The sequence below is a fragment of the Rhyacophila brunnea genome, unplaced genomic scaffold, assembly GCF_057557595.1.
Source record: "Rhyacophila brunnea isolate RB1 unplaced genomic scaffold, BYU_Rbru_1.0 scaffold_1, whole genome shotgun sequence".
Lineage (NCBI taxonomy): Eukaryota > Metazoa > Arthropoda > Insecta > Trichoptera > Rhyacophilidae > Rhyacophila > Rhyacophila brunnea.
Window position 1 is genome coordinate 17,765,423 of NW_028232751.1, and position 25,537 is coordinate 17,790,959.

At 32.4% G+C, this 25,537-nt stretch overlaps 1 protein-coding gene across 1 annotated transcript in view; it reads right to left on the bottom strand.

The window, feature by feature from the left end:
* Positions 1 to 25,537, bottom strand: part of Dscam2 (Down syndrome cell adhesion molecule 2) — a 366,238-nt gene that overhangs the window by 22,706 nt on the left and 317,995 nt on the right. The window contains 12 exon segments of the mRNA XM_085960898.1: positions 931 to 1,122; positions 1,691 to 1,992; positions 3,778 to 3,887; positions 4,783 to 4,960; positions 6,535 to 6,685; positions 10,380 to 10,553; positions 12,800 to 12,919; positions 14,245 to 14,532; positions 16,135 to 16,296; positions 17,192 to 17,302; positions 19,318 to 19,469; positions 24,298 to 24,442. Of these exon segments, the coding sequence (XP_085817024.1) occupies positions 931 to 1,122; positions 1,691 to 1,992; positions 3,778 to 3,887; positions 4,783 to 4,960; positions 6,535 to 6,685; positions 10,380 to 10,553; positions 12,800 to 12,919; positions 14,245 to 14,532; positions 16,135 to 16,296; positions 17,192 to 17,302; positions 19,318 to 19,469; positions 24,298 to 24,442 (2,085 nt within the window).

Below are 25,537 nucleotides of genomic sequence, written 5' to 3' on the forward strand. Positions count from 1 at the left end.
GCCGTAAATGAGCATTTTTAAGGCAAATCAGAAAATTATTTTTATGAAGGTTTAGAAAAATTTATCGATAGATCTAAGAAGTGCATTCATGTCCAAGGATTGATGAAAAATAAAAATATAAAACATATGTATATATTTTTTTCTTTCTGTCCAATTCTTCGAACTTATGGAACCCCCTCACAGCTCTCCAGCTTATAATATTTTTCCCATAAAATTATCAATATTAATTATGATCAAGAATTAAAATCAAGCGACTAGCCCGGTAAGGGACGAGTTCTGAGAGCCTTCATTTTCTATTTCTGGCGCATGGCATTACCTAAGTCATGATTTCTCGGAATATGGGACCAACTAAAATGATTGTTACACAACTAATACATCATTTTGAAAATCGATAACAAGCACCATTTAACCGGTTCTATGCCTTCACACATACAAATTTTGCGAGTTATCTCGTCCAACTTTAAACTCTAATTATTAGCCACTGTCGATTGATTTGCATAATCAAAAAAAATTGACACACATTGTCATCTGTTTGAATAATTATTATGAAATACTAAGTCACAAATTATCAATATTATAGGGATATTAGTAAGAGCTTCGCTCTACATTCAACGTGTGGCATTAAAAATCTGCTGCCTGTCAGATATTGTCACAGTAATATCGTGAGGCATAGAAAAGGTTAAATAAAATATAATATAAATATTTGTCTGCGTTGTCAGTTTCAGCCTAATCCCCTAACGGTGGTCAATTTAGTAGATGCTTATAGGTACCTACTTGATATTTAACACAAATTAAGAGATACGAAAATTTAATTCAACTTATGAATTAAAGATGAATGTAAACTGTTGATTTGATTAAGTGTCATCTTCATTCTTTGCATTGGACATTACCTAACTGTCATTGATAAAAGTAGAATAATTGTATTTGTACCGTCTTCTAAAGTTTTGATAGCGATTGGATCCGACAGAGGGCCAGGTCCGACTTGGTTGTATGCCTGGACAACTATCGAGTATGAAGTATACTTCTCCAGCAAGGCTAGAAGAAGTTCTGCACCATCTTCTCCATCTCCGGGCACCTTTGTGTAGTTGTACATTGTTGATTTCGGTATTGCTTTTCGGTACCCTGAAAACATTAGGAATAATTTTATGCAAACAATACTAATAGAGGTTATCTAGGAACATGCTAGTGTCTACACGAGGTGTTGTAATAATAAAAATGAGTGTGCAGGGCACGTATGGTAGAAGTGAATTTTTTTTATAGTAGATGGTGTAACAAACAAATGTTTTCGTGATTTTGTTGAAATAAACATCTAAGGAAAAAAACAACACCATTTCCCTCAGCTCTTAGGATGTCATTGTGATTGCATTTTAGTTGGCATGTCACTATATAGTCATGTTAGCTGGAATAGCATAAGAATGCTATATATAGGTACATAAAATGTGAATTTTCAATAGTAACCCGTGCAATGTTGGTAGAGTTCATTTGCCACTTTCATCTAAACTCTTTGTTTTCAACTGTTTTTATTTATGTGAGCCTATAAATATAGGTACTTGGTTATCAGAGTCCTTATATTATTTTTCACAGGCTACGTACATTATTAAGATAATAATTGAATTAAAAAAATTTTGAAACAACTAAGATAGAATTATCATACCATTTTGATATATATATATGTATATACTATTTTTACCAATGTTATAGCCCTCGATATCCCCATGTCGAACTTCAAAAAGGGGTGGTTTCCACGTAATTAAAATTGCTGTTGAGGACATAGCTCGGGCATCTATATTGTTGGGAGGCCCTCCCGGCCTCATAGGCTCCGTGCGAATCTGCAACTCTAGGCTTGGAGGACTTTTCCCGGCGGGGCCTTCAGCAATGACTCTCAAATCATATTTGGTCGCCGGTTTCAAGTCCTCAATGATCGCTGTATATGGTAGCGGCCTTTCGGCCAAGTTAACCTGAAGCCAAGGACCTGAAATATGGAAAAGGTATCTTAAAAAAAATGAACCGCAAAATATTTATTTGAAATTATAAATTAAAAAAACAGTATAAACCCTTGTTCAACCTGCAGGGTAGTTTAATATAATATTGCATATTAAAATATGATTAAAATACAATAATTACAGGAACATAATATTTTATTCACTGCAGGTTTTCAATAACAAAAACACTGTTATTAAATTTCTCCTGGGTAAGCTGTCAATGAAATTCACGTTCTTTCGAAGAGCAATTTTTAATTTTTTGCTAATTCATCTGCTCATTTACAATACTAGCAGACAGACAAAAACTGCTTTATACATAGCTACAAAAATGAAGGTAAAATTAAATTTATTTTTGTGAGTTTCTGAATTATATTATGATTTATCTAAATAACAGGCAGTGAGGGGTTATTATCAAGACTGGATTTATTATAGTGTTAAAGGAGCGGGGTGGGGCTATAGCCCGATGCTAACTTAGTAGCGGCCCCGGGGTGAGAAAAATAAAATTTTAAAACATTTATGGAAAAACCCTGAAGTAGCTGTATGAAAATGACTTTGCAGGCTATGTTTGCAGAGGTGAAAAACTTAAAACAAAAATGGGTAGTTACATTCTTACAACCACACCCAGAAGTTATGATATAGTTAGTATTTCCTGTAAGCAGCTACTTTTTGTTGTCGGTGAGCATCAACTTATCTTGATTGTTCTTGTGTATTCATGTGAGAGAATTGGACTACGGATACCTAATTATTTTATTTAACAAAAATAATACACACGGGAAAGAGAAACGTGTTTATGTTTTTACTAAATCAAAATAAATGTAAGTAAGTTAGTGTTACATCAGAAGAGGAATGACAATATAAAGAGTCTTGTCATCATAAATTGACAGATAAAATATCGCTTCTTGAATTTAACACTAAAATGCATTTGTTTTGAATATTATTCTGTTGCCGAGAACTATCATAAAAACATAGATAGAAGATTTTATGCAATGACATTCAAGTTCGTTTTTTTTAATCTTGCATAAAAAAATGAAATATTGTAAAATTGGATTAATTGAAACGGAAGTGGTTACATATAAATATTGTAAAATACCCCTTATGATATAAATAATATAATAATTATAATATCGACTGTAGAAAGGAAAAGGACGTAATCCACACAAATCAAATTTTACAGGAGGCACAAAAACGTTTTGGTTATGGTTTTCGGTCAAAGTTAAAATATAAAATAGTCATAACCGTGAAGTGATTGATAATTAATAATTCGGTTTTAATTTTTTTTAATCTGATATTAATTATTGAGTTAATTAAAAGAACCAACAAAAATGATGTTTAAGTCATTTTTCCCACTTCACTTCCTTCTTCTTTTTAAAAATTGCCAGCTAAATTTAGATATATGTCCTTTTTCCTTTCTACAGTCCATATGGTAATAAAATTGTCTATTTATTTTTGTCTGCATAACTCATTGTTTATGTGATGGAGAGTAACACTTTTTTTTTTAATATATTCAATTTATCAGTAAATTTTAATTATTTCCATATATTTTACAATATACATTAATTATAAAGAGTTTTCCATGAGCTTGGAAAAAATTTACAATTTATTTTATTTACATAAAATATCTTTCTTCTTTCTTTCGACTATGTCCGATCCCAATAGGATCATAATATGGACCTGGTATGGTGCACTTATGATTCCTTGTATGTTATTATTTTCCAGGTCATTAATGCATCATTTTTTGAAACGCTAATTCATTCGCTTTTTATTGCCGTTAGGTATGAATATAAAAAAATATTACTAACGTGTTCCGTCTCTGTATTCAACTGAGAACTTGTTGACTTCTGAAATGTCGCTTGACGTATCATACTGCCACCTAACTTTAACAGATTGACTGGAAACCATGACAACCTGTAAGAATTAAAAAAATACTTATTCAAACGATTACTGAGGATAACATCTGATCAAGGTTGTATATACTGTGGTGCATTGAATGAGAAGTGTTCTTCAAGGTTGTGCTGTGACTGTTCTAGGAAGAACTTCCTACGCCATTATACTCCAATGACCATAACGAATCTTATTGTACTTTCATATAAATTTTCCTTCTAGTCGATGATCATTACATTATATTTTACAAACTGTTATTACAAATACTATTTCTACTTTTGGAGTTTATGAAGACCTTATCTTTATGATTGACATTTGATTGACAATGATATTTGATTTAATATGTACCAAGAGCTGCCATTAGTTAAAAATATTCAAAATGTCGGCACATTGAGGTTACCGACTTTGAAACAAACCTCAAATAGCTCGTTTTGATGATTAATGAGCTAGCAATTGGTGGAGAAGTATCATAAAAAATATCAATAACAAATAAGTGGAGTTTACCGATTTTTATTGTAATGGTGTCAAATATGCTTGACAGTTTTCTGCGGTTGTCCCAAAATAGTTGAATATCAAGGTTACCAACTTAGAAATTAACAACCTCAATAATAAATTGTAATCTATGTTTAAAAATGCTGGATTTTAAATATTTTCTTAATTTTCGAAAATTCTAAATTTTTTTTCTTTTCTTCCACTGTCTCTGGTGACAATAATTACCAAAACTGCCACCAATAAAATACTATGTAGAATGAAATGGACAAAACGAAGAATAATTGGTATTAAATACACTGTTGCCAAGTGTAATCACCATATTTTTTCTAGAAATACTATACTCTGTATCCACTTTTTGTGATGATGTATTATAATTGTGAGAAAACAAGATATTGTCAATACTGAATAAATCATTAAAATATTATACCTGCAAGTTGTGCGGTGGTTTCGGCGGCTCTTGAACCAATAATTGAATAAGTTGCTGCTCTCTGCCAAATGAATTGCTCGCCTGGCAGAAGTAAGGTCCCGAATCATTGGCCACAACATTTATTAAATGTATCTCGGCCAACACTCCCTCTGCAGTAACTTCTTGTTTCACAGTGATTCTGAAAGTAAATAAAATGTTAACTCTAAAAATCACAGATGCCACTGATAACAGGCCATAAAAAGTACTGTAACTACAATATTATGAAAGTTGTCGTTATTAGATATTTAAAATCAGAGATGTCGCTTATTATTATTAGAGTGAGAGAGAATATATTTTTAGCTTATTTTAGTGATCAAAGATTTTAGTGGCAAAGAAAGCACTATGAAAATAATACAAAATTGTTCTATTTCAGAATAAAATAATGTTAAATATATAATAATAATTATGGTAAATGATTGTTAAAAATTAAATAATTATCATATTAAAATATTTTAGTGTAGGTATTATAATATTATATGTCGCAGTTATAGAGCGCAATACGCACAATACAGAAAAGTTAGAAAAAAATATTTATAGTTAAACCTAAAAGTCAGAGATGTCACTGTACGGAATTTATTATCCGGGAATATCAATTTTTACTAATTATATTGATAATATTATTATTAGTTATTAATTAATATTTATTTAGTATTCGGTAATAGATAATAATTACTATTCACCACCACAGTATCTTGGCCGTCTTCTGGAAATATAAGTTTTCAGCTTCAATTATGCTGTAGCTCTTTCTATACCTACAGTCCAACAACCTCAGTTTAAAAATATCCTGACTATGCTTTACTCTTCTGCAGGGCTATTCTAACATCCAAATTTAACTCCAAAACCAATAAACGCCATCAACACAGGCCATTTTTATGCAGCCGTGATTTGTGCACGGCCGCCTACCATGACGCTACAAACGTGTCAGAATGAAAAGATTTTAGTGTCACACTGCATAGTACCGAAACGAAGCTGTACAGGACTGATGTAGCAACCATTCACCTTGGTGCTTAAGGAAAGAGTTAAAATTAAAAAAAATCTTGACTTGCTCTGCCGTCATTTATCAGTGACATAAAGACATGTTATCTGTAGATAAATATGATAATATCATTACGTTATTATGTCGTATTCAGGCTGTTAATTATCCCTGGAAGTTAATAGTCAGGCTTGATATTGCATCGCGTTAACAGTGAGTTGTCAAAATGTGACATTGAATAGCATAGTTAACACATCTTAATTGATTCCAAATGCATCAGATTAGAATCAAGTGCTAACTTATTAACTATGCTAACAATTATTGTAGATAGCCACCTTGCTTATGGAGTTGCAAAAGTACATTAGTGGTAAAAAAGTCGCCTGCGGAGCTATTTTCCTTATTGATTATTAATATTAAGCATATATCTGACTATAATGTAATATGATAATATGATTCTTAATATAATTAATTAATAATTCGGGTGTAAAATTTTATTTTAAGTTTCATCCAATATGGAGAAGGGTTGCATGTTACACAGCCCTTAACCTTAACAATAGGTAGGGGAGCCCGCTTCAGGCCATGCTCCATCTAGTCAGCAAATTATTGAGCTGACTGTTCTTTGGCGCTCTATTGGATTGCTGAACATTAGGTAGGTACTTCTTTGACGGTTCATTGGCGTTGATGGTTAATTAGCGGGTATATTATGTAAAAAAAGTTTAGATAAAGAATTATTTACTTACCGGTAGTTTGTAGAAGGATTAAGTTCTCGTTTATTTTCACGCAACCAAGTAACTTTGATCGGTTTGTCGCCGTTCACGTTACACTTGAGGGTTGCAGTGTTGCTTTTCTTAACAGTCACCGGTCGTGATGCAATGGCAAAGTATGGTGGCGCTGAAAAGATAACGTGATGGCCACATTAATAATAGAAAGTTCCGAATACCCAATAAGGATTAGAATTTCGGACAGAATTATTATAGTTAGTATTGTTAATTCTAATGAAACACGCTCACGATGACCGAGTGGTAATGTATTGGCCTAATAATGTTTAGGGTGCCGGGTTGTTTTTCAGCGTTTGTTTGGACCCAGAGTATGGACATAATATTTTGAGCAAGTGGCTAACATCCATTTCTCGTAATAATAAAAATCTGTTAATACATCCAGATCAAATGCGGAAAAAAACACATAAAACAAGCTGCCAGCAAACGTGGAACGATCTGGAAATCGTTCATAACTTTTGTTGGTACTGTTCGGTTATGAGGAATACAGCGGAAAACACATTTTGAAAATACCCGATATACTGGATTATTTGTTAGTTTGGGTTAGTTTAGGTTAGGTTAGGTTAGGTTAGGTTAACCTAACAAATAATGTAGTATATCGGCTATTTTAAAAATGTGTTTGCCGCTGTATTCCTCATAACCGAACAGTACCCTTTTTTAACTGAGCAAGAGGTGGAAACCTTTTTATATTGGAAGGCTGCATTAAGTTTGTATGACATTTCAATTAGATATTATAGGTAGGAAAGTACTTTAAAGTGTAGGTAACTACTTACATGTTTGTTTATCTAACAACACGAAGTCACTTACTAGGTGAATTAATACGTATGGTAAAAACCCATATACCTTTGAGGTGTGGAAACTTTAACACTGAAGGCAAGAGACAAAAAACAGCTGGATGCATTTTAGATGTAGATGCTCTGATTTCTGTGGACTGGCATGCGGATAATGGCCTTATCACGAAAGAGCTGCAGAAGGTTTTTGATGTTATACGTAAGCCACATACTCAGTTTCATTGGCTATTATTATGGTGCCGGCAATGTGGAGAAACACGTAATTACCAGAAAAATCAAAGAACGAATAGGATGTTTAAATGTCTAGAATTTTCTGAAGTGACCAGGAGAAGAACACAATAAGATTTTTTCTACCGATGGTCATCGGAGCTATGGAATGCGAAGCAGGAGCGAAAGGCGGACGATCGTTGTGATAACGAGGCTATTCCGGTCAGTGGAGGACGTGATCCTCCGCAGTGGATTTTCGATCTAAATCTTGGTATTTGTGAAGATATATTAATATTTTCTTTTAAATTTATACCAAAGTAACTGAGTAGAGGAATGACAAATTTTTCTGGCATTATGGAAATGAGAAAATCACTTTGCAACGGTGTTAGTGTAACGATACCAACACACTAAATGAATCACCTGCACTGCCAGAAGAATTTGACACCATTTACTAACATACTCTAAAAATATATAACCACAACATTATAATAAATTCCATTTAGAGACATTTTTATTTTATTATGATTTAGTAGGTAGGGAAGAAATTTTATAGAACCTAATTAATACCCAGTGACAATAAATAGATACGTAGATAGATAGGAACTTAGCTAGATTTACGACTTTTTTCGGATTACCTTAAAGTAATCCTCAAGCCGCATGTAAGTCGTATTAATTTATTAATTATGAACCGTGCCCTTGCTTTTGCTTATTTTTACCACGTCTTATATCCCTGAAGTCATCAGCCCGCCAAGTACCTAACTTTTATAGCTCTATTACAGTACCTAAATGTTTATCTTTATACCGACTTAAAATATTATGTACCCATAATAATATATTACAAGAATATTAAGTATAATATTTTGTAATATTTTTTAATTTACTTCTTCGTTTAAGCTTATAATTTTACTTTTATTACCAAAAGGCCTTCTATATTCAGGTTATAACGCAATATTACAAAGTCTACCGAAATACCAGTAGTTTATTTAACTGTTTGCACCTGGACATTAATAGCAATGCGATATTCAATCGGAATTTTTCATTTATTACAAACAATTAAACGTATTGCATTCGAAGTATACGTAATCACTAGCACTACGATCCGAATTCGCAATTTTGCTCCGCGGCCTGACTATAGATTGCCTCGTTAATACTCATTGTAAAAGAATTCAGATTCGGATAATCTCTTATCAGATAATGTCTGAAATAAATTAGAAAATTACGATTTGATAGCGGCATAAAGCCGGCGTTAAACAGCGTTTAGATTGTTATCAGTCTATTAAAATATGAAAAATATTGACCCTTTTCCCCTTTTGCCATTTTTGAACGCCGTTAAATGAACATGCTTAAGACCATTGTTGGCGCGAAATGGATAATCATGAAGTAAACGTCGGGAAAACGATCGCATACTTAGATTAGAGTTATTTCGTACACTATACCCATCTAGATTTTGGGAACCTTTGTTTTCTATGAAATTAAACATTGTTCATACCTACATAATATTATATGATTATATCATTAGCACTGTTACAGTATCTTTTTGTACGTTCGATTTAATAATGATGAATTAATCGAGTTTATAATTTTATTAATGTGCTCATCACTAGTACCAAATATTTTTTAATGTAGGTACGAACGTATTGTATCTAAGATTTTATGTCAAAAAAAAATATTTTATATTAATTAATCGTACCTGTATTATTTGGCTTGTGATTTATCGAGATCCGAGAATAATTATTAAAATCAAGAATATTATTTTGTGTTCTCGAGAATTCGGAATTCTTATTTTGATTTTTCTAGAATTCTCGAGATTCTTGAGAAATCGACATTGTTACGAAATTACCCTTTCTTGCCGATTTTTTTTATGAAAGAACAAATTTAATAAACTCTATTCAGAATGAAAGTCGAGAGTTTTTTTAAGCTCTTTGGCCATTTTTTTAAACCGGGAAATTTAATAAATTCCGTTCAGAATCAAACTCTAGGTCTTCTTAATTTTAATTCCGGTTGCGGTCAGCATCTTAGTCTAGTGATAAATTTCTCAGAATCTTGTGATGGTTTTTATAAATTTCGAAAAAAATATTTATTCGAGAATATTCGAGACGAGATTAGAGTAGATACTTTTGTATAATCACCAAAAAGAACAAACAAATTGAATATTTTTTCCGTACAAAAAAGATGGTTTGATGACGTCATATCGGCCAGAATAAATAAATACAATAAATATAAATCGCACTATGTTCAAACATTTTTTTAAAAGAATTCTCGGCTGTGACTAAATAAATCATTGTAGTTGTAATTTTATTGTCTCACTCCAGTCTCTAGAAACATTTATTCTTCTGCAATATCTTCTTGGCTACGTGAAGGAAGCGCTGTTGTCGGCTAAATGGGAGGAGCTTGTTAGTTTATAATGGAAGTGCGGTTAAAAATGGGAGGAGCTTGTTAGTTCACAGTTTTAACACGTAGCCAAAAAGATGTTGTCGTACTATAAGTACTGAGTTTGTCAAGAATGCATTTTTGAAAAATGATAGGTACTGTTCGGTTATACGGAATACAGCGGAAAACGCATTTTGAAAATAGCCGATAAACTGGATTATTTGTTAGTTTGGGTTAGTTTAGGTTAGGTTGGGTTAGGTTAGGTTAGGTTAGGTTAGGTTAGGTTTAGCTAGGTTAACCTAACAAATAATCCAGTTTATCGGCTATTTTCAAAATGTATTTTCCGCTGTATTCCGTATAACCGAACAGTACCAAATAATATTATTTAATTTTGATTATATTTTCAGGGTCAAAAATATATTTTGAAAAGAAAATACTTACAGTTTACTTTGAGCTGGATCACTTTTCCGATCCCGGATCCGATGCCGTTTTGCGCTTGGCATAGATAAAACCCCTCCATGTCTTCCATCGCTTGATGCAGTAGAAGGGTTCCATTCAGGAGGGCCTTCGTCTGAGGGATGTCCCTCAAGTCTTCATATGGGCCCGACTTATTGTCTGATGGAGAAAATTACAGTTTGCTATCTACCAAAATAATCATCGATCTTTTTGAGCGGTTTATTGTGTCCAAATTTTCAGCATTACTTCATTAAGACGAAAATAATACACGTCATATTAAAGTAGATAACTTTATTATAATATTGTTATTGATAATGAAGAAATGTGTTTCCGCAAGTTTCTATATCAATTTGCTTAGGAATTATTTCATAAAATACCAAAGATTACGAATTCTAAACCTACTTTATAATGTTAACCAAAAAAAATATTCGCAATAGGTACGATTTTTTAAAATTTTCGAGTAGGTAGGTAGTTCGCAGAAAACTTTTTTTCCGATTTTTTTACAATGTGGGCATGTTATATAGACCGTTATACCATACGATAAAGTAATAAAAAAACCAATTGAATCTGTTAACTGAGATCTTTCATTTTTTAAATAATCAATAGGTACGCATCCAAGAACATTGAAATATATTTTTTTTAGTTAAAAAAATTGATAAACAGTTAGAATGAACGGTTTTTGGATGTCAGATTTTTATTAAAAGATACCTATATTACATTTTATAAATATTTTTAATTTATTAAAATGGAGTTTCAAAAGTTCTTTAGAACAGTGGTTCTTAACCTTTTTAGACCTGCGGATCACTGAAAATAAGAGAAACATTTTGCGGACCACTAACGCAGATATATATATATATATATTTTTATGTATATGGTAACGTAGGTATAATAACGTCTGAATTTTTAGAATATCTATTTGGACGCCAAAAATTTGCGGACCACCGGTTGTGAAAAAATGCTTCAGTGGTGCACAATTTAATTGAAAGAAGGGCCAATTTATCCATTTTCTAAATTTTCAAGGGCCGCAATAGGTAAAGTGTTGAAAAATAATGATATATGCTAGGCGAGATTTACATTTTATTATTTAAAATTAAAGTTACATATTTGTGATGAAGTAGGTACTTGTTATTTTGGGTCGCATGCGGCTCTCGAGCCGCATTTTGTGCATCACGGATTTAAAACATAACAAAGATTTTTGACAAATTGATAGTTTTAATGTACTTCTTTCAAATTAAAAAAAATAATTTAAAATATCGATATAAAGTATTATTTTCGTCTTTTTGAAATTAATTAAAAATGCTGAAAATATGAACAAAAAAATTAACAAGGGATTATTAATAGTGACTATGTTCAGATATTTAAATTAATTATTTACAAAATGTGTAAATTACATCCTACAAAAGTGGCAAATGAAAAATTACTAAGTTTGTAAAAATTTATTGTAATTTCCTACAATTAAAAATGTCAAAATTATATATTATTATGCTGTAAAATATTTTTTTACCAAGAGGTTAATTATTGACATTTTTAATCTGTAATAAGTAGGTATGCAATATGTGGCATGCAACATCTTATACAACTAGTAAGCTTTTTTATAGAAATCCGCGCTGAAGAAGAAAAACATAAATCTGAATAATTGTGTATGTGATGATGTATTTATGTGTAAACAATGAAAAGCAATTTATTATATTAAAAAAAACGCAAACATTGTTTAAATGCAAGACCACAGACAACAATAAATTATTTTTCTTTATGAAAAATATTTTGATCGCACAGCGCTGCTTGTGAAGAGAAAAAAAAATAATACATCCGTAACGCTTGGCATAGCGATTATGTTACTGAAATAAAATATATTTTTTGCTGAAGTGTATGAAAACTGAGAAAATAATCATTTATTACATAGTTAGTTAAAGAGTCGTAAATAATATTGTCAAATTATTAAAATATAATCCTCTTTATCTGCTAGTAGTATATTATATAATATTTAAATATTGCATTCATTGTTAAATGTTGCAGTGATGTTAATTATTATTTTTGTTAATGTATTTTAATGCATTGAAAATAATGAGTCATTACATAGTTACGTAATGCAATTCTAATACAGAAAAAACAGAAGTAAATTTCGCGCTGGAGAGAATACTAACTTGCTAATTTGACTTAATAATATGTAAAATAAATTAATATAGGTATATAAGATATTGTGTATATTTACGTTAATCGTATTCTAGTAAATGGTACAATAATTATAATCATTGATCTAATAAGTAAAAAAAAACGCGTCGCAAAGTTTGCAATTTATCGTTTGTCACACATCGCGTAATAAGGTGTAAGGAGTGTGTCTGGGAAGTTTGGTTATAATTTATAAATGGATATTTTTAAAGAAAGGGATCTCCAGTGAGTCTTACCGATTGCCTTTTTCCAGGATATGCCGGCTGGGGGTACGCCGTGCGCCCGGCAGATGAGTGTGGCGGTCCCCCCTCTCTGGACGCTGACGTCCTCAGGTTCCATCTCCCATCGAGGAGGAACTGCACCACATTACAAATACGTAAATCAAAGTCTACGGCGAAAGGATACCTCAAGTCATCTATCGTGTGCACTTTGCGACGGGAATGTTTCAAAAGCAATTTTGGAAGCGAGGCCTTCGTAAGCATGGTACTGTTGCATCGATCTGGTTGCCGCAACCGGCAATCAAACTCAACTGTCCGAGGATACACGCCGAGGCAACCAGTTTACAGTGTAGGAAAGAAAAAATCAAATAACGCGTGAGTTTTCGATGCATTGAAATTAGTCATACTAATTATTATTGTTAAGTGCGTAAGCTATTAGCAGTGATGGAAGACTTATTTCATTAGTTATTAGGCGAGTGGAGTTTCATTCATAATTTTATGGATATCTAACTACAAGGGACTATGAATCCGAGCTGAAGCAATTTAATACCTGAAAGATTCAAGTTTTTAAACCGTTGTTTTAGTACAGTTCAGTTCATGTTTAATGGAAGGAAAACTTACGTGCGCGAAAGTTTCATCTTTCTTACCCCGTAAATGTTTTATTAAAAACGTGCATCCCCGGGCGTCTGACCGCTCTGGTAAATTAAACAGAGGCGCGAAACGATCTGTGTCGCGACATGGCATAAGCTGTTTCAGTTAGCCTGACGCCCTACTTGTACGAACTGGTGAAGTATTAAATTTTGCAAAAGCAAAGTACACGTGGGGGATTCGATAACGACTGCCGAGGCGACAGTAGGAATCGACTTAGAACATATACACACATACTAGAAAGGAAGAGGTACAAATACTATGACGATCAAGCATGCAGACGATGAAACACGAGTAAAGGAAAAATAAAATCGGGAGAAAGAAGAAGAGAGCGAAAGAACTAAACGGTGCAACGGTTACCTTGTGCGGGTTCCGGGCCGCGGTCCCACTGCGTGCCAAAGCGAGGGGATACACACACGTGTAAGCGACAAGAGGGGCGGATCGTTACCTTTGACGACGAGCTCGGCCGAGTAGCTAACCTCGGCCGCCTGGTTGGACGCAACGCACGAGTAAGTGCCGGAATGGCCTGCCCTGAGACTAGGAATGCTGAGGAGCGAAGAGTAGGAGTCCACTGCCGACACGTTGGCCTCCAATCCTGTATCTAGAGGTCTGCCGTCCTTCACCCAGCGGAGGATCAATGGGAGATCTCCACTCGAAACACCACATATAGTTCGGGTTCGCATGCCTTCTGCCAGGCCGTCTTGGAAGGAAAAAGGCTCAATAATGGGAGGAACTGGAAGAGTAGACAGAGAGAAAGAACAAACGTGAGAAGAAAAAAGAAACAAAAAGGATAATGTAACCCCGCAGGGTTTTACCGTTGACAGTCAGTCGCTGCGAATGGGACACCTCGGCGGCCTGGTTCCGCACGGCGCACGAGTAGTTCCCGTCATGCTCTGGAGTTAAGCTCTCAATAGTGAGAACACTATTGAATTGGTCAACTTTTGTGATCGACGCGCGGTGGGAAGGGTCCAGCGGGCGGCCGTCTTTTGCCCACGACACTTGCAGAGGTGGATCGCCCTTCACCGCGGAGCAAGTCAAGCTAGCCCTGTCGCCCACGTTCAATGAGACAGAGTTCGAATGGAAAGGACTAAGCTGAGGTGGAACTGAAAGTATACATTGTATTAATATTTGTGCATAGAAATTGGCCTAATTATCATTAGGCTGCAGCAAATCCCAAATGATAAGCTCATTCAGCTGTATATAATATAATATTTATTCGGTTCATTCCATGGGTTCACCTCTTTATAAGATCCGGTAAACAGTTTTTTGAAATATATTTTTAACATGGCAAATGTAATAAATAAAAAATAATGTAACTTTAAGTATGTGTAGATATAGTAATTCTGGTGACTATAGTTTTGTAATTAATATAAATATTACCAGTGGATAACTCTCTACAGAATTAGTATTCCTATAGATATTTGTTTATATACCTTATAATTAGGTATATTAATTAATTAGGACAAGTAAAATTCATTATCTACATTCATGAAGCTTTCAGCAGATACTTGGTAGTTTCAAATACACACCAAGATCTTGGTTTGATTAACTGTTAGTATTGTTTTAGTACATCCAAATTTTATTATACCCATGTGATGTTGGTTTGAGTATGTAAGGCGGAGTAAAATTTCAAGTGTCTATCTAGTGTCTATTATTTTAGACATCAAACATATACACACAACTGATGACTGTAAAAAATCGATGTTACCTTACGGATAGAAATGTCGTGACGACATATTGATAAGTTTATCGTACCCATTATAATTGAGGAGCAGGACAGAAGAAGAGCGTAATTAAATAAACAGTTTTTAGAATTTTAAATTCTTTATTAATTATCATGTCATTAAAAATAATTTCGATCTGACAACTATGGTAACCGCCGCGCTCAAAAAGTAAACAGAATGTTACAACGCCTAACGGCTCGTTTTAGGTAAGCGCGTTCGGCGGCGCATTGAGCGGCGCGCGCAACTCAAACATGTAACCGTATAACCAAAAAAAGACTGTTTTCTACAAACATTTTCACACACGGTTATAATTTTGAGTTGCGTGCGCAGCTCAACGCTTCGCCGACTTCACCCACGTAAGACGCCCAGTTATAAAAAATTTAAAAGCGTTTTATTATAACTAAATATTAATATTTACGCATTGGCAGATTTACTCATTCAGAGCTTACCCTTTAATTACCAGTTAAAATGAATTGTTATTTATATTTTAAACAAAATTTCACAACTTAGAAATTACGCGAAAGCTCTCAGTATTTTAAATGCACATACCAAAATAATATATAAGCCGACGCAAATAATTTAAATTTTTCTTCACCTCATCAATATTATATGTTAAATGACATGAAATAACTCAAATTTTATTAAATCTTCTGAAACTCCATAACTAATAATATGTCATAAAATCCATTTTAAATAAGTCCTGGGTATCTTTAATGTTTGGTTGCACGTTTGTTTTTTGAAAAGTATTCGAGAATAGTATTTAAAAATTATGTGAAACACAGCGCTGATTTCCACTGCTGCACGTACTCACAATATCTGTAAATCCATCCCTGTACATACGTCTTTATTATACTCAGTTTCTCAATTATGATAATTACACATTTTGCCATGACGCTGACTATATTTGACAAAATTCTTGCTAGAAGAACTGAACAGTAGTTTATAGCTCAGATGTTAATGTTTGGTATTGGAGTGCCTTACCTATTACAGTTACCTCCCCAGTTCTTCGAGCGTTATGACCTTGCTTATTCCGTGCAGAGCAGGTATAGCTTCCGGCGTCGGAGGATTTTTGCACAGGCGTGATGATGAGCGTGCCGTCAGATAAGACTTTCTGGCGAAGGTCATCGGGCAGCTCTCGACCAGCTGATGCAACAACAAATATAATTGTAATAAATCTAACTAAGTTACAACAGTTCGTGGTGTATTAAATAATACATTTTTATGTGCGTTGAATAAATTGACTGCAATAGAGTGTCTGTTTTCTCTAAAGCAGAGAGGCGGTTGCTACGTCAGGATGTACCAAAATCTTAAGTGTAAAAAAACAATCAAAGATTTTTAAAAAAAATCTTCAAATAGTGTTAGGCTTCGGCCACATATACAGGTGCCTTGCTTGGTGGCTACGTGCTAGGTGACATATCCTAGTGAACGAACGCACACTATTCTATCGCAATGGTCACACAGCAAGCTTCGCGCCTCGCTACGTGATTATGAGTCACCTCGTGAGTCTCCTGGCGAACAAACGTGTTGGTTATTTTTGTTGTGTCACCTAGCGATTTTGCCATTGTCTGTGGATTTTGCAAGATGGCGGATGTTTCTTCAGTATGACAAACGTCAAACACCGTATATTTTGAGGTTATGAATAATGACGAATGGGATGAATGCATCCAACAAGTTCGAATTTGAGACTTTCAAAATTTAATTTTAAACTTAAATTGTCTGTGAGAAGTAGCTTTCTGGTTAGTTTTGAGAATGACATATTGTTGTTGGCTTGAGCGCTCCCAAATGTTAAATGAATTTGTACCTAAGCACGTAGCGTGTAATGTGGCAGTAGTGTTTTTAGTAGACAAGCATAGCATCTAGCTCAGGACTAGCGAAGCACTTGCCTATGTGGCCGAAGCCTTAGAGTTTGCAAGGAGGGCTCGAAATTCTTTCAGTGCCTCGGGCCTCCACGTACCTAAAACCGCTTCTGAAAGCCATTGTTATTTTTTATTTTAAATACATAATTAATTTTACCTAAGTCAAATGTACATTGTTTTACCTCTCTCCCAATGAATTTTTTCAATGGGATATCCTCCCACCGGGCACTTCAGCGTGAGTGTCTTTCCAGCAATCGCCGTGATTTTCGGAATAAGACGGATGATGGGTAGACCTGATGAAATACATATTTTATTATACAATTGTTTTTGTGCTATATTAAAAAAAACATCGTTCGGGAAACTTGTGCAATATTTCATATGAGTCCCTGGTAAATAAATAATAGAGCTGCATTTTATTACTGCATATGAATGATTTGATAATTTCATCGTCATATTTTTCAGTTTTGAATTTCTACCTCTATATAGGGTTTCTTTTAACTGCTACGTAAACACCTGTCCAATTTAGCAGCCAATTAGGAATTATGCAGTTTTGCACACAACGTAAATATACTGCCATGCTAAGTAAAAAGACAGTGTTTTGGTTGTACTAAAGTCAGAGAACCTAAGTTTTAAACTACCTACTTTGTATATTATATTATGTAAAATTATTGGATTGTTTTGACATTATCTCTAAACAGGCGTGCATATTTAGAAATTATGTGAAAACAATTATTGATTTTACATAATATAAGAGAAAAAGTAGTTTAAAACTTGGGTTATATGACTTCACTAAAACCAAAAAATTGTCTTTTTATTTAGCAGTGCAGTATAATAATTCAACCGTAAAATTACACGATGGTTTCATGGTTTTGATATTATTTAGGTTTGAGTTGAGGTTTTCTTGAAATTATGATAATTCCCTTTAATGATTTATCTTATTAAATAATTATGTAGATAACCATAAAATCAATGAAATTGCTCAAAATAACAATGATCTATATTTTTATTTATTCAAATTAGTAGTTTATTAAAAATTTTTGATCTTCACGGACAATATTAGCTAAAGAGTTGCATCACCATTTTTCAATATTTATTGTTCATGGTTGATTCTGGGTTGGATAAAAAGAAAACTCCACAAATTATTGCAAATACTAAAGGAAACATTCCAATTTGTATATCTGTATATTACTTATGATAAAAAATGTTAATACACAATTATTTAAGTTATGATCTAAGTTTGTATCTACGACGGGTTTTACAAATACTTTAAATATTAAAAAAATGTTTTCATGCTCGATCCTTCACTTAGGTAATAATATTTTTACCTTCTTTTGACGAGAATTAACTGTATTCGTTGTCAGTGTGCATTTACAATTAATTGGTAAGCGCGAAATGGGCATAGTGCATGACGATGCCGAAAAACGAAACCCGGAAATAGTACAAAACTTAAATCAATTAGAATCATAGTAATTATTAATTTACTTTAATATTGTAGTAATTAATAGTTTTTTGAATATATGTTGTTAATCTGTCCGATAGTGGAATAATAATTGCTTTCGTGACCAATCGTTTATTCTTTCTGATGGAGTTATCTATAGTTTTCACAGGTACCTAAGTCTTACCACATTATTATATTTTAAAAGTTATACTTCTTTAGGCGCGTTTGGAAAATCAGATCAGAGTGTATTTTTGGCGTGTGACAATAATATGTAACACATAATTTATGTTTTCACACAAAAATAAACACACTCGATTGGATTCGGACCACCGATTGTTCGGTTATCAGCCGAACGCACTACCATTACGCTACAGTATGATACTCCAATCGTGACGATTATACAGTATAATATTATAGAATTGTTCCGTTGCCTTGGTAGCGAATTTATTATTGTCGACCATTTGCAATTCCTTACGTAAACAAACTATTAAACGTCATAGTGGCAGTTGTTACTTTAAAAATAAAAACAACGATAAATAAATTTATAATTTAGTAAATACAAGTTAAAGTGTATAGAAATAAACCAACAGCGTTCCAATAAGGGGTCCTTTTTCTTGAGTGTGTAATTTAACAAGATAAGCTAGTCGAAGAATCTAGGTTATCACAAGTTTTGTTTTTGTTTTGTTACGCCAAAGAAGTATACCTTCTAACGCGCGTACATAAGTACAACACACACCGATTTTTTTTTTATTATTTAATTATTTAAATGGTTTTCCTATTAACTGTCAATGATAATTGAATTCTTGAAATAAAAACTTTGTCAGTGTGATAATACTAATAATATAATATATTATCTGAAATATGGTTTACCGTAAATATTGAGTCGCGCCGCATGGTTGGATCTCCCGGCTCGGTTTTCGGCTTTACATGCGTACTCACCGCCGTCTTCCACCAATACGCTGCTGATATTCACGTGACTGATCACATCACCGTGAACCGTGACATACTGACCAATCACAAATCTGTGGACAATAGCATACGTGGCAATTTGAATATTGAGAACGCATTATTATTATTAATATCACAGCAGTTAGGGCATCCACAATTATTGGCGTAGCTAACTTCTAGAAAATCACCAATGTACATATTGCTAATACTAGATATTTACTACGAATCGAGTTTCTATTTTTAAGTAAAATATATAAGAATAGTAGGGTAGCACTAATACATACTTAATTCTGCTCAGAGTGATGGCGTACTTCTACAAGTAAGCCAACTTTTATGCAAAATTCTTGAAAAAAATAATTGCGTATCTATCACATAATTATGTTTTTACATACTGGTTTATTGTAAATTTATAAAGTATCTACATAACATATTTATTAAATTTACGCGCCTGATTCACATAACTATAACAATAAAATAAAATAGAGTTGCCAGATCCAGTATTTTGTTTTTGTAAAAATAGTTTTGTGCAATTAATTTTGTAAGTATATTAAATGCAAAAATCGTCCACGCGTCATAGAATTTTCATGGATAGGATAGAGGTATTTTTATATTTTTACGAGGATTTGATGTTAACCATGGACTGAAACATACATTAAAACCAGAATAAGAAAAAATCGCATTAACAGTACATTTATCCTATTATTAGTATGTAGTTAGTTACAGTATGATAGCTTAGTAGCAATTTATTTCGAGAGAACAAAGCAGTTCCACTCGATCATTATGGTCAATCATTGTGATCAATAGTTCTGCGCATCGGGAATATGTGATTGGATGATAGTGAAAAGATGTCAGGCCGAATATTTACTCAAGGTATGTAAAAATTTAATTTAGACAGTAATAATTGAGAGTAATCCAAGTGATTGTTTATTAATTGAAAGATACAAATTAGGCACAAAATAGTTCCCCGGCTTGCTAATGATTGCATTTTAAATATTACACTTAGAAAGAATAGTTAACTATGTTTAGTGTGTGCATTTTTAAGCTTATAAAAGGATAGTCGAGTATTTTCAGATCGGATAATGGTTGAATTGTTATTTTAATTCCAAGTACTGTAAAATTATTAGTATCGAGGTATATTTACTATGCCTAGTAATATGTTATTGTAATGACTAATTTTATGGTAATGGTGGACGTAAAGAAATGGCGGGTAGGTGCTAGTGCTTGCTCTATTTTTGAATTAATCGAATTAACCGACATAAGATGTCGGTTAATCAACAAGCTGAAGATAGATCCAAATCCAGTTAACTGGTTACTCGATAATCGAGTAACCATACCTAGCCGGGAAGCCGGAAATTTAATTCGATAAAACATAATTGAAAATTCCAACTGTTAATAGACTTTGCATGCCGGATTTTTTCAGAAGTCTTCTAGTTGAAAAATCGAAAAAAAAAATCACAATCAAAAAAGTTTAGAAATAATAGTATGTATGTACCTAAGTACAGACAAGCTATACGACTTTTGAAGTATTTCATATTATGGCTGGCAGTTGAATGAAAAGGGGCTATCCTACATATCGTTATTAAATCCAGCTAAGCATTTTATATTTTTTGTTCTCGCCTTTGTGGGTGTGTGTGTGAGCATTGTTTTAGCTTTCATTGTTTCACAGGACCCTTTTTGCAAATTCTTTGTTGAAGGAATAATGGATTACATTACATTATTATATACAGCGCGCTAGGTTTTTTACACATTACACATATTATTATAATATGATATTAATTTAGTTACTTATATAACCATGCAGCTAATACAGCAAACACTTTTGAGTTGACAGATATATTAGTTTCTGAAAAAAGTTCAATGTATCTTGATGGACAAATGATTTCCTAAGTAGTTATCGTATTTAACAATATAAATAATCCTTTATTTTTTAAACAAATTTGCGCAATCATTGATTAGTATTTTTATATTCATTTAAAAAAATATGATGTAATTTTTGACTCGAAAACACAATATGAAAATTCTGAAATCAAATTTTCTGAAAAAAAAAATATAAGATTACATAAAAAATAGTAAAGTGATCAAAAAAAGCAACAGAAAGAGTGTATAGGAAATAAGTAGATACCTAATAATAGTAAAACTATTATGATGTTTATCTACAATATTATTATCATTCTATTTACCTTTTCTAGGGTAGAATATCAAAATTTACCTAAATAATTAATTATTTATATTATATTTGATATATTATATTTAGAATGGCAAATAAAGATGATGAAGTATATTAGGTATTAATTTAAATCTGTGCTGTAGGAACAATATATGATTAAAAATATGGGAGAATAGAAATGATTTAAATTAAGAGTAATGATTGAAATATAACAGGTGTAAAAGTATTACCTAACTTATTGGCTATGCATATTTTGTATGTAAGTACGTACACAATGTTTTTTGCTTTTAAAAAGATAAAAATAAGACTCAGTGTTTCACTAATGCAGTATTTATCAAATAAAATTCGCTAATCACCCGTGAAATTGCGAATTTGATGAGAGGAATTATTTTAATATCTGGTACACGACTTTTGAAAAATTAACGCGTCCCACGGCCTCTTATTAATTACCCCTCAGAGTGCGTGATAAAAATTATAAAAAAAACAGTGTGTAAACGGTGTTTATTTTTTCCGTAAATTCTGATGTGTCCTGTATTTGCATATTTCCGAGGGAGAGGAGAGAATTAATGCCCCTAGGAGGGCAAATGTTTTTAATCCCTCCGGAGTCTCGGAATTAGTATGCCAGCAGTGAGTTCCCGCCAACTTCTCGCTTTTTGTTGTGAAACAGTCCCAGCTAATGTATTTTAATAAAGAAATTATTATAGCCAGTATTAAATGTCTTAAGTTTTAAAATTCCAGAGTGATTTAAAAAAAAAAGTATGCGCGGTAGGATAGTTTGCATATGAGTGAAAAGTATGCAATATATTGTGACTCGGTAAATAATAATATGTGGTTAACATAATGTATTTATAATTATTATAGTTGTAGCTACGTCGTACAGTATGATGTACTAATAGTAACTGAGTCAAACTCTAAAAAATAAACACACGTGTATATAGTACATGTACACATATTATGTCAAAGCAAGAATCAGCAATTTACAGTTCGCTTCATTATTGAAGAAATATACACATTGATTGGTAATAATAAGTTGAAGATTGCTTTCAGCCTAATTTAATGATAATATTGTCATACAAAATTTGAATCATATAAAAAAATGTATTATCGAGTGTAACAGTATGGCCTCAGTCATAATATTATCAAAACAATATAATCCACTTAATTGATTCGCATACATCATTAATGAATCATCATCATGAAAAATATTCTTATTTTTATATATTATATTCGACCATATCCGATCCTAATAAGATCATATGGGCCTCCTCAGAGTGGATGTTTGTATTAACAGATTTAGTTTTTACGAGAAATGTATGTCAGCCACTTGCAATATGTGTATTTGCTAGACCCAGGATTCGAACCTGGGACCCACGGCGCTATATGCCGACGCTTAAGCCGCGCGGCCATCATGATAATAGGGACAATAAATTATTCTAATTGTTTTGAAACGGTATCCTCTAACCACGGTAAATTCATTTTATTGGTCAGTTGACAAATACCTATGATGCAAAAAGACAACAAAAAAGGATAAATATTATATATTGCAGGGATGGCGAACCTTTGGCATGTGTGCCACCAGTGGCACGCGAGATGATTTTGTATGGCACGCTTATGTTTCATTTTGAAGAGAAACGAAATATTACTATTTTATATATATTTAAAAATGTTTTTTTTCATAAAAAAGTTTAACAAATAAATATAATTGTACTTAAGTACCTACTTACTTATATATAATATTACAAAATAATGATGACATAGCCATGCGTATTTTCTTCGGTTTTTCATATTATCTTTAGGTACCGACGAAATTCATGCATAAATTATGACAAATCGCATTGTATAAAAAAAAGCAGGTAAATCATTTTAAAGAATAATCATTACGTTTAATGTAAATAATATACGATTGGATAGGTCGGTCCTTGGAATCAGGGAATTAAAAATAAAAATATAAAATCAACAAATCTTATGAAATTAATTATCGGCAGTCACTCAAATATAATAACTGTTTGTTATTTTACCTCAAACATAATTTTTAAAAATGGAAAACCGCTCAGTGATGGAGAATATAATATGAAAGAAGAGTAGTTTAAATGCTTCCACTGATCTCTTTGAGTAATTTGAAAACAAGGAAAAAATATTCAAAGAATCGGCTAGAAATATGGTGAAAGATAAAATATTAATAACTCAATTGTAATTTTGAAAAACTTTTTAATAGAACTCTTAAAAACTATTTTTTTTAGAAAACTAAAAAAAAATCGCCAAAAAAACTGCTTGGCACGTCAGACAGTCGAAAAATATTATTTGGGAAATTTTGGCACGCGTACGTAAAAAGGTTCGCCATCCCTGATATATTGCAATAATACCTAGGTATTTAAAAATAATAAATAATTAAGTTCTACCAAATATTAATGAGATCAAGGATAATAAAAATTGGAAAACAATAAATATAAATTTTATATTAAACATACACAATTTGGAAAACCTCAGAAATATACATAGTATTATTATAAAAACAACTTGAAAAAAGTATGACACCGAATAGGAGTCGAATCCGTACAAGATTTCTTCTAATATGCATGATTCTTAGATGTTTCCACATTATGTATGTTAAATAAACAATGTTACATTTTCAAAACTTACAGAAGTATTCGTTGAATATAAAGAAAAAAAGTTTTATTAATTTGAAATTGCTCATGGATTGTTGATGTAATACTCGTTTGTGATCAGAAGCTTACCTTCCATTAGTTGGTAGCGGGAATCCGTCCAGGGTCCAGGTTATATGTGGCGTAGGGTTTCCTGATGCTGAGCATTTCAGGGAAACCGGTGGTCCAACTTGAATAGTCTGCTCAATGAAACTGTATATCAGGCTCGGGGGGGCGTCTGTAACAATAGATTAGATACAGAAAATTAGTACTAGGTAATTGTTTTACTTACATAGTTTTCATAGTTGTTTATATAATTGGTCATTAGTAGGCTTACGATTTTTAGCTGCTAAAAAATGAATAATATGTAGGTACCTAAGATATGTAGATATAATTGGAAAATATGTTATTAAAATGTCATTCATATGTGCTAAAAAACAAAAATAGGTGCTAAAATTTTAAGATTACAATAAATCATATATATTTCAATAGTTTCATTTCTTATTTATTCACAAAAATAGAAAACGCTCTATTACAATAAATAATAAAATGATGTTTCAAATTTTCGAAAGTGAATCTTTGACGATTTGATCCTAGCAAATTTTTATAAGTACATGGAAAAACTTTTTTCCACTTGGTTCTACAGATGTTATTATTGCGTATATAAATGAAACTATTTCTGAAGTAGAAAACATTGAAACATCTGAGGCATCTGATGCATTTTCTAAAACAGCTTTAATATTCTGCAGCGTTTGAAATCCAGTATTTTTATTTAAAACACTATCTACCTAATTTTGTACTTATTTTTATTCCAATTGTTCCAGGAACATTTTCTTATTGTAATAACAGCAGTATTGTTTAAAATATTAATTTTCTCCATTACTTATTGGCTTTGTAGATGATTCTAACATTTCAATTGCGTTTACTAGTGTTATTGATGTGCTTAAACCTAAAATATGTAAACAAATGTAATTATCCAAAAATATTTACAACTAGGTGCTAACAAATAGGGCTTAAATGTTTCAAAATTATCTGAAATAGATAGATATATTTGATATTTTGTTGTGGGGTCACCCAGAAAAAAATATTTAAATACTTAAGAATCCTAAGCCTAGTCATTAGAAAGAAAGCAAATTTTGACTTTACTTATATCGTATTGAGTAACAAAGGAAAACAGTATGTAGATTTAAGAGTTTTTCTCGTGTGATGTAGTGCTGTTGTAGAGTCAAGATAGTTCTGGGATTTCTGATGGAGAGATTGTGAAAGGGTCGCTGAGTGGTTACTTCGGTGAGAGTAATACTGAAGTAACGTGAATACTAGATGGCTGATTCAT